The following is a 13,966-nucleotide window of genomic DNA, read 5'->3' as shown; positions in this document are numbered from 1 at the left end:
ATACAAGGCTGCTGCATGACGGGGCGGGCCTCCCCCTGGGGGATCCCAGGGTGTGTGGCCGACTTCTGCAATTCACCCAGGTCCGCTTAAAGACCACTTCAGATGCATAGGTGCGAGAAGTCGTCTCTCACGGGTACGCATTCTCTTTCAAGAGACGTCCCCCTCGCCAGTTCCGAACGACCGTTATCCCTTCGGACCCATTGAAGGTGCACGCTCTATACCTGGTTGTGCGTTCTCTCCTGGATACAGGAGTGGTAGTTCCGGTACCCCTTTCCCAGAGAGGAGGAGGATACTACTCGACCCTGTTACTTGTCCCGAAAACCCAGTGGGTCTTTCCGGCCTATACTTAACCTCAAATCACTGAACAAATTTGTAAGTGTGTCCAAGTTCCGTATGGAAACGCTGCGCTAGATTGTACTGGCCATGGAACCCAGAGATTAGATGGTAACCCTGGATATACAAGATGCCTATCTGCATATACCTATTGCCATATCGCATGAGCAATATCTGCGGTTTGCTATTGGCAACCTTCATTATCAATTCCAGACCCTGCCGTTTGGACTGGCCACGGCCCCTCGGATCTTCACCAAGGTTATGGCCGTGATGACTGCTCATCTGCGTCGTCAGGGAATCTGGATCCTGCCGTATCTGGATGACTTGCTGATCCTGGCAAACTCCCAAGATGTCCTCTAACTTGCTGATCCTGGCAAACTCCCAAGATGTCCTCTAACTTACTGATCCTGGCGAACTCCCAAGATATCCTCCTCTTCAGTCATCTACAACAGACGGTAAACTTACTACAAGCCCACGGGTGGCTCGTCAACTGGAAGAAGTTCTCGCTGGTCCCTGCTCGGAGCGTGGTACACCTGGGGGCACTGCTGGACACACAGTCAAAGACTGTTTCTGTCTCCAGAGAAAGTCCTGAAACTTCAGGACAGGATAACATGCTTCCTCTCTCGCCCAAGAGTGTCGATACACTCGGCGATGCAAGTACTAGGCCTCATGGTGTCTGCGTTCGACATGGTATAGAGTACGCTCAATTTAATTCCTGCCCTCTACAGAGGTTAATCCTTTCCAAGTGGGATGGCCTGCCTCATCGGATCAGGTCTCAAATGAGCTCCTTGACTCCGGAGGTTCGTCTGTCACTGACCTGGTGGCTACAGGACCAGCAGTTGAGCAGGTGCCGTCCCTTCTGGATTCCCAACTGGGTACTTCTGTCTACAGACGCCAGCCTGAGGGGTTGGGGTTTGGTGCTGGAGCAACACTCTCTCTCCAGGGTCGGTGGACCAGGGAAGAATCTCTCCTCCCGATAAACATTCTGGAATTGCGGGCAGTGTTCAATGCTTTGACTCTTGCCCTGCCTCTGATACGGAACAGGCCTGTTCAAGTACAATCAAACAACGCCACCACGGTGGCTTACATAAATCATCAAGGCGGCACTCGAAGCCGCATGGCAATGATGGAAGTGTCAAAAATCCTTTGTGTGGCAGAACGCCATCTGCCAACAATATCGTCTGTGTTCATTCCGGGGGTCCTCAACTGGGTAGCGAACTTCCTCAGCCGTCAGGACGTGCACGCCGGAGAGTGGAATCTTCATCCAGAAGTCTTTCAACGTCTAGTGGACAAGTGGGGCCTACCAGATGTATACCTGATGGCGTCTTGACACAATCACAAAGTTCAGGTCTTCAGATCAAGAACAAGGGATCCTCAAGCAGCGTTCGTGGATGCACTGGCAATTCCATGGAACTTTCGGCAGCCCCACATGCCCCCCCCCCCCCCCTAGTGTCACTCCTGCCCAGGGTACTACGGAAATTCAACCAAGAAGGCGGAATACTACTTCTAGTCGCTCCAGCGTGACCCAGACGGCATTAGTTTTCAGACCTGCAGGGTCTATCGATAAAGCGTCCTCTTCTACTTCCTCAACGCCCAGACCTCCTCCTTCAGGGCCCTTGTGTCTACCCGCACCAGGCCAGACTGGCTTTAACGGCGTGACTCTTGAAGCTTTACTCCTGAGGGTCAAAGGTTTCTCCGATGCGTGTATCCAAACTATGCTAAAGGCCTGGAAACTGGCTTCTGCACAGATTTATTATAGGGTCTGGAATTCTTACTTCACCTGGTGTGCTAAGAATTACGATGCTTTACAAGTTTAGTACTTCCAGACTTCTGGCTTTTCTACAACAAGGCCTGGATTTAGGACTTCGTCTGGCCTTCCCTAAGGTTCACATATCTGCCTTGTCGGTGTGGTTTCAAAGAAAAATTGTGTCTATTCCTGACGTTCATACATTCACTCAGGGCGTACTGCGGATTCAGCCTCCCTATGTCCCTCCTGTGGCTCCATGGGATCTGTCTGTTGTCCTGAATGCCCTGCAAGAGTCTCCATTTGAACTTCTTGAGTCAGTGGACCTTATATGGCTTACGGTTAAGGTCCTTTTCTTATTGGCTACTGACTCTGCCAGAAGGGTTTCGGAATTGGGCGCTTTGTCCTGTCGTCCGCCCTTTTTTGATATTTCATCGTGACCGCGCAGTTCTCCGAACTCGTCCCGGTTATTTGCCTAAGGTGGTGTCCTCTTTTCATCTAAACCAAGAGATTGTGGTTCCGGCCTCCATCTCTTTGGATGTGTTATGGGCTCTCCGTGTTTATGTGGAGAGGACTGCCTCTATCAAGAGGTCAGATACCCTTTTTGTACTTTTTTTTGTTTCCACAAACGTGGCTGGCCTGCGAATAAGCAATACTTGGACCAGATGGATTAGAATGGTGATTGCACAAGCTTATGCACAGGCTGGGCTCCTGCTGCTCTTAAGGCCCATTCTACTTGGTCTGTTGGACCTTCTGGGTCGGCCCGTCGTGGCGCACCCGCAGAACAATTGTGCAAGGCAGCTACGTGGTCATCAGTGAACACGTTCATTAGGTTCTATGCCTTTTATACTTCCGCCTCCCAGGATGCTTCCTTTGGACGCCGGGTTCTCATACCGGCTAAGGTGCGTTGCCTCCCTTGAGGAACTGCTTTAAGACATCCCCGATGTTTTCCCTGTAGAACAGTGTACCCCGCTGCAGAAAAGGAGATTTATGGTAGACTTACCATGGTTAAATCTTTCTGCGAGGTTCACTGGGTTCCACAGGGTGCCCACTCTGATGCACTTAGCTTCTTTGGGTTTGTATTGCATTAGCTGCTGGTCCCTTCTCCTGTCGTGAGAATGTGATTCTATGTGACTAACATTTGCCTTCTCTTTTACCTGCTTCTGTATTGGACTGGTTAACTAAAACTGTGCTCACAGTACCTGGAGGCGAGGGTTATATAGAGGAGGCCCCGCAATGCATCCTGGGACAGTCCTAAAGCTTTAGCCTGTTGGTGCCTCTGGCTCGAGATCCATCTCTACACCCCAATGTTTTCCCTGTGGAACCCAGTGTACCTCGCAGAAAGAGATGTAACCATGGTAAGTCTACCATAAATCTCCTTTTTTGGCTTCACTTATGTTCTTTGCTATATTTCTGTTTTTTTTTTTTTAACCACTATATGACCTGACTGGAATTTTGTTAGCATTTGTCAAGTTTCTCTATTGGGTATATGCAATTGCGGTCGAATTCCCGCAAATGTCGAAAAACTGGGCATTTTCGACACAAAAAAAAGATTCGACAATGCAATACAGTACTTTTCGACAAAAAACCTGCCGTTTCAGATTCGACTTTTTGCAATTCGACATTTTACTCAAATTCGACATGTCTGCAATGGTAAAAATGCGGCTTTTCGACAAAAGTATATTCAATTGAAGAATGTCGATTCGGCAACAGCGCTTTTCGACAGTCATTTCATCAATTTCAGTCCGCCTCATTTTACTGGGATCTAATAAATTTTTTTTAAAACGTGTATTTTTTTTTTATTTTTTTATTGCTAATAGCATATCTATTTATATTAGAAGGGATTATGTACTTGGTTTGTCTATTAGGAGCCACAAGTATTATTTATATATTTTTTTTTAAAGAATATTTTTTTTTTTTACCAACTAAAATAATATGGAGAGATCAGAGCATGTTTTTTGGTGGGAATGGGTTAAAAATCGTGAAAAAAAAAATGCGTGGGGTCCCCCCTCCTAAGCATAACCAGCCTCGGGCTCTTTGAGCCGGTCCTGGTTGTAAAAATACGGGGGGGGGGGGGAAATGACAGTGGATCCCCCGTATTTTCACAACCAGCACCGGGCTCTGCGTCTGGTCCTGGTGCCAAAAATACAGGGGACAAAAGACGTATAGGGGTCCCCCGTATTTTTAACACAAGCACCGGGCTCCACTAGTCAGAGAGATAATGCCACAGCCGGGGGACACTTTTATATCGGTCCCTGCGGCCGCGGCATTAAATCACTAACTAATCACCCCTGGCCGGAGTACCCTGTAGGAGTGGGGACCCCTTAAATCAAGGGGTCCCCCCCCTCCAGCCACCCAAGGGCCAGGTGGTGAAGCCCAGGGCTGCCCCCCCCCCCATCCAACGACTGCGGATGGGAGGCTGATAGCCAAGTGACAAATATAAAGAATATTGTTTTCTGTAGCAGAACTACAAGTCCCAGCAAGCCTCCCCCGCAAGCTGCTACTTGGAGAACCACAAGTACCAGCATGCGGGGGGAAAACGGGCCCGCTGGTACCTGTAGTAGTAGTACTACTGCAAAAAAAATACCCAAATAAAAACAGTACACGCACACCGTGAAAGTAAAACTTTATTACATACATGCACGCCGACACACACACGCGCACACACACACACACACACACACACACACACACACACACACACACACACACACACACACACCTATGTTGACACGCCGACTCGGCCCACTTCTCCAAGTAGAATCCACGGGGTACCTGAAAATAAAATTATACTCACCATAATCCAGTGTAGATCTGTCGTCCTCTTTTTTGTAATCCACGTACTTGGCAAAAAAAATAAAACACAACACCCGGACCACGCACTGAAAGGGGTCCTATGTTTACACATGGGACCCCTTTCCCCGACTGCTGAGACCCCCCGTAACTCCTGTCACAGAGGGTCCCTTCAACCAATCAGGGAGCGCCACGTCGTGGCACTCTCCTGATTGGCTGTGCGCATCTGAGCTGTCAGATGGCGCATAGCACTATGCCGCTCCATTATCTTTTAATGGTGGGAACTTTGCCGTCACTTTTGTGCCGTCCATGAAGTCGAATCCAGGACGCACACTATCCGTCAATTGGTCCGTTTTTCGACAGCGGGACTGTCGAATCCGTTTTTTATTGAATATGTCGAATTCGGGTCCCGGCGGGAGGGTGTCTGACTGTCGAATTAAAAAACGGTCGAATTCCAGACGGAATTCGTCCGCAATTCCATATTACCCCTCTATCTCTGTTATGTGTGCAATAGTACAATTGTATCGGTCAACTTTTTTTATTTTTTTATTTCTTTTTGTTATAATGTTTACTGTCTAATAATACATTTTTGTTGCTATGTTTTAAAGGTGATTTATTGGAAAATAAACTTTTTTGTTTTTAGTTTTAAAAAGTTCTAGCTAAAACTAACCTGTGTTATGAGTAGTGATGAGCGGGTTCGGTTTCTCGGAAACCGAACCTCCCCGAACTTCACCCTTTTCACACGGGTCCGAGGCATACTCGGATTCTCCCGTATGGCTCGGTTAACCCGAGCGCGCCCGAACGTCATCATCCCGCTGTCGGATTCTCGCGAGATTCGGATTCTATATAAGCAGCTGCGCGTCGCCGCCATTTTCACTCGTGCATTGGAAATGTTAGGGAGAGGACGTGGCTGGCATCCTCTCCGTGTATTGTTGATGCAAATATTTGTGCTTGCTTTACTTATTGCTTAATTGTGGGGACTGGGGAGCAGCTGTATATTAATATAGGAGTACAGTGCAGAGTTTTGCTGATCAGTGACCACCAGTTTTACACGTTCTCTGCATGAAAAAAACGCTCCTTATCTGTGCTCAGTGTGCTGCATATATCTGTGCTCACACTGCTTAATTGTGGGGACTGGGGAGCAGCTGTATTATATAGCAGGAGTACAGTGCAGAGTTTTGCGGACAGTGACCACCAGTATACGTTGTCTGCCTGAAAAACACTCCATATCTGTGCTCAGTGTGCTGCTTTATTGTGGGGACTGGGGACCACCAGTATAATATTATATAGGAGGAGTACAGTGCAGAGTTTTGCGGACCAGTGACCACCAGTATACGTTGTCTGCCTGAAAAACACTCCATATCTGTGCTGCATTGTAGACAGTATATAGTAGGAGTACAGTGCATAATTTTGCTGACCACCAGTATATAATATATAGGAGTACGGTACAGAAGGCCACTGCTCTACCTACCTCTGTCGTCAAGTATACTATCCATCTACATTCTATACCTGTGGTGCTTTTTAGATTTGCAGTTTGCTGACACAGTGACCACCAGTATATATAGCAGTACGGTACGGAAGGCCACTGCTGTACCTACCTCTGTGTCGTCAAGTATACTATCCATCTACATTCTATACCTGTGGTGCATTTCAGTTGTGCTCAGTATATATAGTAGTAGGCCATTGCTGTTGATACTGGCATATAATTCCACACATTAAAAAATGGAGAACAAAAATGTGGAGGGTAAAATAGGGAAAGATCAAGATCCACTTCCACCTCGTGCTGAAGTTGCTGCCACTAGTCATGGCCGAGACGATGAAATGCCATCAACGTAGTCTGCCAAGGCCGATGCCCAATGTCATAGTAGAGAGCATGTAAAATCCAAAAAACAAAAGTTCAGTAAAATGACCCAAAAATAAAAATTTAAAGCGTCTGAGGAGAAGCGTAAACTTGCCAATATGCCATTTACGACACGGAGTGGCAAGGAACGGCTGAGGCCCTGGCCTATGTTCATGGCTAGTGGTTCAGCTTCACATGAGGATGGAAGCACTCATCCTCTCGCTAGAAAAATGAAAAGACTTAAGCAGGCAAAAGCACAGCAAAGAACTGTGCGTTCTTCTAAATTACAAATCCCCAAGGAGAGTCCAATTGTGTCGGTTGCGATGCCTGACCTTCCCAACACTGGACGGGAAGAGCTTGCGCCTTCCACCATTTGCACGCCCCCTGCAAGTGCTGGAAGGAGCACCCGCAGTCCAGTTCCTGATAGTCAAATTGAAGATGTCACTGTTGAAGTACACCAGGATGAGGATATGGGTGTTGCTGGCGCTGGGGAGGAAATTGACAAGGAGGATTCTGATGGTGAGGTGGTTTGTTTAAGTCAGGCACCCGGGGAGACACCTGTTGTCCGTGGGACGAATATGGCCATTTACATGCCTGGTCAAAATACAAAAAAAAATCAGCTCTTCGGTGTGGAATTATTTCAACAGAAATGCGGACAACAGGTGTCAAACCGTGTGTTGCCTTTGTCAAGCTGTAATAAGTAGGGGTAAGGACGTTAACCACCTAGGAACATCCTCCCTTATACGTCACCTGGACCGCATTCATCAGAAGTCAGTGACAAGTTCAAAAACTTTGGGTGACAGCGGAAGGAGTCCACTGACAACTAAATCCCTTCCTCTTGTAACCAAGCTCCTGCAAACCACACCACCAACTCCCTCAGTGTCAATTTCCTCCTTACACAGGAAAGCCAATAGTCCTGTAGGCCATGTCACTGGCAAGTCTGAGGAGTCCTCTCCTGCCTGGGATTCCTCCGATGCATCCTTGAGTGTAACGCCTACTGCTGCTGGCGCTGCTGCTGTTGCTGCTGGGAGTTGATCGTCATCCCAGAGGGGAAGTCGGAAGTCCACTTGTACTACTTCCAGTAAGCAATTGACTCTAACAGTCCTTTGCGAGGAAGATGAAATATCACAGCAGTCATCCTGCTGCAAAGCGGATAACTCAGGCCTTGGCAGCCTGGGCGGTGAGAAACGTGGTTCCGGTATCCACCGTTAATTTAGAGGCAACTAGAGACTTGATTGAGGTACTGTGTCCCCGGTACCAAATACCATGTAGGTTCCATTTCTCTAGGCAGGCGATACCGAAAATGTACACAGACCTCAGAAAAAGTCACCAGTGTCCTAAAAAATGCAGTTGTACCCAATGTCCACTTAACCACGGACATGTGGACAAGTGGAGCAGGGCAGACTCAGGACTATATGACTGTGACAGCCCACTGGGTAGATGTATTGCCTCCCGCAGCAAGAACAGCAGCGGCGGCACCAGTAGCAGCATCTCGCAAACGCCAACTCGTTCCTAGGCAGGCTACGCTTTGTATCACCGCTTTCCTGAAGAGGCACACAGCTGACAACCTCTTACGGAAACTAAGGAACATCATCGCAGAATGGCTTACCCAATTGGACTCTCCTGGGGATTTGTGACATCGGACAACGCCAGCAATATTATGCGTGCATTACATCTGGGCAAATTCCAGCACGTCCCATGTTTTGCACAGACATTGAATTTGGTGGTGCAGAATTATTTAAAAAACGACAGGGGCGTCCAAGAGATGCTGTCGGTGGCCCGAAGAATTGCGGGCCACTTTCGGCATTCAGCCACCGCGTGCCGAAGACTGGAGCACCACCAAACATTCCTGAACCTGCCCTGCCATCATCTGAAGCAAGAGGTGGTAACGAGGTGGAATTCAACCCTCTATATGCTTCAGAGGATGGAGGAGCAGCAAAAGGCCATTCAAGCCTATACATCTGCCCACGATATAGGCAAAGGAGGGGGAATGCACCTGACTCAAGCGCAGTGGAGAATGATTTCAACGTTGTGCAAGGTTCTGCAACCCTTTGAACTTGCCACACGTGAAGTCAGTTCAGACACTGCCAGCCTGAGTCAGGTCATTCCCCTCATCAGGCTTTTGCAGAAGAAGCTGGTGGAGACATTGAAGGAGGAGCTAAAACAGAGCGATTCCGCTAGGCATGTGGGACTTGTGGATGGAGCCCTTAATTCGCTTAACCAGAATTCACGGGTGGTCAATCTGTTGAAATCAGAGCACTACATTTTGGCCACCGTGCTCGATCCTAGATTTAAAACCTACGTTGTATCTCTCTTTCCGGCAGACACAAGTCTGCAGAGGTTCAAAGACCTGCTGGTGAGAAAATTGTCAAGTCAAGCGGAACGTGACCCATCAACATCTCTTCCTTCACATTCTCCCGCAACTGGGGGTGCGAGGAAAAGGCTAAGAATTCCGAGCCCACCCGCTGGCGGTGATGCAGGGCAGTCTGGAGCGAGTGCTGACATCTGGTCCGGACTGAAGGACCTGCCAACGATTACTGACATGTCGTCTACTGTCACTGCATATGATTCTCTCACCATTGAAAGAATGGTGGAGGATTATATGAGTGACCGCATCCAAGTAGGCACGTCAGACAGTCCGTATGTATACTGGCAGGAAAAAGAGGCAATTTGGAGGCCCTTGCACAAACTGGCTTTATTCTACCTAAGTTGCCCTCCCTCCAGTGTGTACTCCAAAAGAGTGTTTAGTGCAGCCGCTCACCTTGTCAGCAATCGGCGTACGAGGTTACTTCCAGAAAATGTGGAGAAGATGATGTTCATCAAAATGAATTATAATCAATTCCTCCGTGGAGACATTCACCAGCAGCAATTGCCTCCAGAAAGTACACAGGGACCTGAGATGGTGGATTCCAGTGGGGACGAATTAATAATCTGTGAGGAGGGGGATGTACACAGTGAAAGGGGTGAGGAATCGGAGGATGATGATGAGGTGGACATCTTGCCTCTGTAGAGCCAGTTTGTGCAAGGAGAGATTGATTGCTTCTTTTTTTGGTGGGGGCCCAAACCAACCAGTCATTTCAGTCACAGTCGTGTGGCAGACCCTGTCGCTGAAATGATGGGTTCGTTAAAGTGTGCATGTCCTGTTTATACAACATAAGGGTGGGTGGGAGGGCCCAAGGACAATTCCATCTTGCACCTCTTTTTTTCTTTAATTTTTCTTTGCATCATGTGCTGTTTGGGGAGTATTTTTTTGAAGTGCCATCCTGTCTGACACTGCAATGCCACTCCTAGATGGGCCAGGTGTTTGTGTCGGCCTCTTGGGTCGCTTAGCTTAGTCACACAGCGACCTTGGTGCGCCTCTTTTTTTCTTTGCATCATGTGCTGTTTGGGGAGTATTTTTTTGAAGTGCCATCCTGCCTGACACTGCAGTGCCACTCCTAGATGGGCCAGGTGTTTGTGTCGGCCACTTGTGTCGCTTAGCTTAGCCATCCAGCGACCTCGGTGCAAATTTTAGGACTAAAAATAATATTGAGGTTTGAGGTGTTCAGAATAGACTGAAAATGAGTGTAAATTATGGTTATTGAGGTTAATAATGGGCCATCCTGTCTGACACTGCAGTGCCACTCCTAGATGGGCCAGGTGTTTGTGTCGGCCACTTGGGTCGCTTAGCTTAGTCATCCAGTGACCTTGGTGCAAATTGTAGGACTAAAAATAATATTGTGAGGTGTTCAGAATAGACTGGAAATGAGTGGAAATTATGGTAATTGAGGTTAATAATACTATGGGATCAAAATTACCCCCAAATTCTATGATTTAAGCTGTTTTTGAGGGTTTTTTGTAAAAAAAAAAACCGAATCCAAAACACACCCGAATCCGACAAAAACATTTCAGGGAGGTTTTGCCAAAACGCGTCCGATTCCAAAACACGGCCGCGGAACCGAATCCAAAACCAAAACACAAAACCCGAAAAATATCCGGTGCGCATCACTAGTTATGAGAGAGATTTATTTATTTTTGATTTTTACTTTTTTTTCCCCATAGGATTCCAAGCTACCATCATCAGTGCGAAATACACTCATGGACCTTTTTGGGCAAATAGAACGGGAATTTGAGAACCTCTACATTGAGAACTTGGAATGTAAGTACTGCAGGACAATTTTGGTTAATAGGTCTGGAAATGCTATAGCGTATTAATAAATGTATAGAAAAAACATTCCGTAAAGGATAACCAATATAAGGCATAGTGAAATAACTGGTAGTTAAGTCATCAATGCACAGTTGTATCCAAAATCATTTAATCATTTTGATCAGTCTTTGGAGAGAGCAAGTTTTAACTAATTTGGGATTATTTCATATTCCTGCCCTCATGCTCTAATGACAACTCTAGCTTGTTGTCTGCCAGAGGCTTTAGTGTAGGTACCTAATTTATAGCTCTGTCTCTAAAGTTAAAGGCAGGCTACATTCAGGTGCCTAGTGCTTTGCAAAGTGTGGAGGAAGAATTTTTTAAAATCAACAACTTTTACTATAGTCTGGAGAGATTGGTACTACAGCTATTGAATTCATGCATAGCAGCCAATAAAACGCATATCATTATTATAACTGTATTCGACTGAGCAAAGCTAAATTCTAGTTATTCTGGATTACATTGCCAGCCTTTTGCTAATGATAGTAATCATTTGGAAACAATGTAAATCCTTACACAAGGGAAATGGTAAATCATGTTGGCAGTGCTCCTCATTTACCTTAATATTACTAGAATGTTTTATTCATGGGTTTGTTTTGGAGAGTTGCACCAACTTTAGAGCAGAGGCACCGCCGCGTGCCTGATTTTTAAAGGGCATAATGTACCCCGCTCCTTTAGCGGTGGTCTGCTAAAACAGTCTACTGTGCCGCCACTGTGTGAATAGATGCTGTGCGCTTGGCATCTATTCACATGAGAGGGAGTGCTTGGAGGAAGCCCAGCTCCTCCATAGATACTTGGTACGCCCCGATCAGTGACGCCAATGTAGTGGGGGCGGGCTCGCCCCCAGTAGTGTCGTCTATGGGCTGCTCCCCTGCGCCCTGCAAGAATCGGATTCTGGCGGGAACATTACATACCCCTCTTACTTGTAAGCATCCTGTGTCTGTCCAGAGCCGCAGTGGGGCCAGGGAGGTTGCTGGGACTCGGCACAGTAGCATCCTCCTCAACCTGTGCTGGATGCCAGGTTAAAGGGCTCATGGCACCCCCTGTCCAGCAGGCTGGTGTGTATGTATATATGTGTGTATATGTATGTATGTATGTATGTGTGTGTGTGTGTGTGTGTGTGTATGTGTATATATATATATATATATATATATAATAAAAATAGAAAGAAATTATTGCGCCACTTGTGTTCACCAACGTTTACGGATCCTAAATGTGTAATGTACCATACAAGTGATCCTGACACTCCCTAGAAATTTAAAAGGGCGTCTGCTTACCCCCAAACAGGGATGGCGGTACCTCTGTCTGTTTTTGCCCAGTTTTGTTCTATTACTGTTGTACTAATTGTAAAGCGAAACGGAATATGCTGCGCTATGTAAGAAACTGTTAATAAATAAATAATTAATAAAAGGGAATTAGACCAAAATGCAGAGACAATAAATATATTTCTCTGACGTCCTAAGTGGATGCTGGGGACTCCGTCAGGACCATGGGGAATAGCGGCTCCGCAGGAGACAGGGCACAAAAGTAAAAGCTTTAGGATCAGGTGGTGTGCACTGGCTCCTCCCCCTATGACCTTCCTCCAAGCCTCAGTTAGGTTTTTGTGCCCGGCCGAGAAGGGTGCAATCTAGGTGGCTCTCCTAAAGAGCTGCTTAGAGTAAAAGTTTTGTTAGGTTTTTTATTTTCAGTGAGTCCTGCTGGCAACAGGCTCACTGTGCAACGAGGGACTTAGGGGAGAAGAAGTGAACTCACCTGCGTGCAGGATGGATTGGCTTCTTAGGCTACTGGACACTAGCTCCAGAGGGACGATCACAGGTACAGCCTGGATGGGTCACCGGAGCCGCGCCGCCGACCCCCTTGCAGATGCTGAAGAGAGAAGAGGTCCAGAAATCGGCGGCTGAAGACTTCCCAGTCTTCTTAAGGTAGCGCACAGCACGGCAGCTGTGCGCCATTGCTCTCAGCACACTTCACACCAACGGTCACTGAGGGTGCAGGGCGCTGGGGGGGGCGCCCTGGGCAGCAATGAAAGTACCTATGCTGGCTAAAAATACATCACATATTGCCTCTGGGGCTATATGGATGTATTTAACCCCTGCCAGGTTGTCAGAAAAACGGGAGAAGAAGCCCGCCGAAAAGGGGGCGGGGCCTATTCTCCTCAGCACACAGCGCCATTTTCCTACACAGCTCCGCTGCTAGGAAGGCTCCCAGGCTCTCCCCTGCACTGCACTACAGAAACAGGGTTAAAACAGAGAGGGGGGGCACTTATTTGGCGATATTATTATATATTAAGATGCTATAAGGGAAAACACTTATATAAGGTTGTCCCTGTATAATTATAGCGTTTTGGTGTGTGCTGGCAAACTCTCCCTCTGTCTCCCCAAAGGGCTAGTGGGGTCCTGTCCTCTATCAGAGCATTCCCTGTGTGTGTGCTGTGTGTCGGTACGTGTGTGTCGACATGTATGAGGACGATGTTGGTGAGGAGGCGGAGCAATTGCCTGTAATGGTGATGTCACTCTCTAGGGAGTCGACACCGGAATGGATGGCTTATTTAGGGAATTACGTGATAATGTCAACACGCTGCAAGGTCGGTTGACGACATAAGACGGCCGGCAAACCAATTAGTACCTGTCCAGGCGTCTCAAACACCGTCAGGGGCTTTAAAACGCCCATTTACCTCAGTCGGTCGACACAGACACGGACACTGACTCCAGTGTCGACGGTGAAGAAACAAACGTATTTTCCATTAGGGCCACACGTTACATGTTAAGGGCAATGAAGGAGGTGTTACATATTTCTGATACTACAAGTACCACAAAAAAGGGTATTATGTGGGGTGTAAAAAAAACTACCTGTAGTTTTTCCTGAATCAGATAAATTAAATGAAGTGTGTGATGATGCGTGGGTTTCCCCCGATAGAAAATTATTGGCGTTATACCCTTTCCCGCCAGAAGTTAGGGCGCGTTGGGAAACACCCCTTAGGGTGGATAAGGCGCTCACACGCTTATCAAAACAAGTGGCGTTACCGTCTCCAGATACGGCCGCCCTCAAGGAGCCAGCTGATAGGAGGCTGGAA

At 47.4% G+C, this 13,966-nt stretch overlaps 1 protein-coding gene across 5 annotated transcripts in view; it reads left to right on the top strand.

The window, feature by feature from the left end:
- WDR37 (WD repeat domain 37) overlaps window positions 1–13,966 on the top strand; it is a 400,784-nt gene that overhangs the window by 105,697 nt on the left and 281,121 nt on the right. For all 5 annotated transcript variants that reach the window (XM_063922159.1, XM_063922158.1, XM_063922156.1 and 2 more), the window contains one exon: window positions 10,752–10,848. In XM_063922159.1, the coding sequence (XP_063778229.1) occupies window positions 10,752–10,848 (97 nt within the window). The remainder of the gene's footprint in view (window positions 1–10,751; window positions 10,849–13,966) is intronic.

The sequence above is a fragment of the Pseudophryne corroboree genome, chromosome 5 (genome assembly GCF_028390025.1).
Source record: "Pseudophryne corroboree isolate aPseCor3 chromosome 5, aPseCor3.hap2, whole genome shotgun sequence".
Taxonomy (NCBI): Eukaryota; Metazoa; Chordata; class Amphibia; order Anura; family Myobatrachidae; genus Pseudophryne; species Pseudophryne corroboree.
This window is presented reverse-complemented; position numbering and strand designations above follow the sequence as displayed.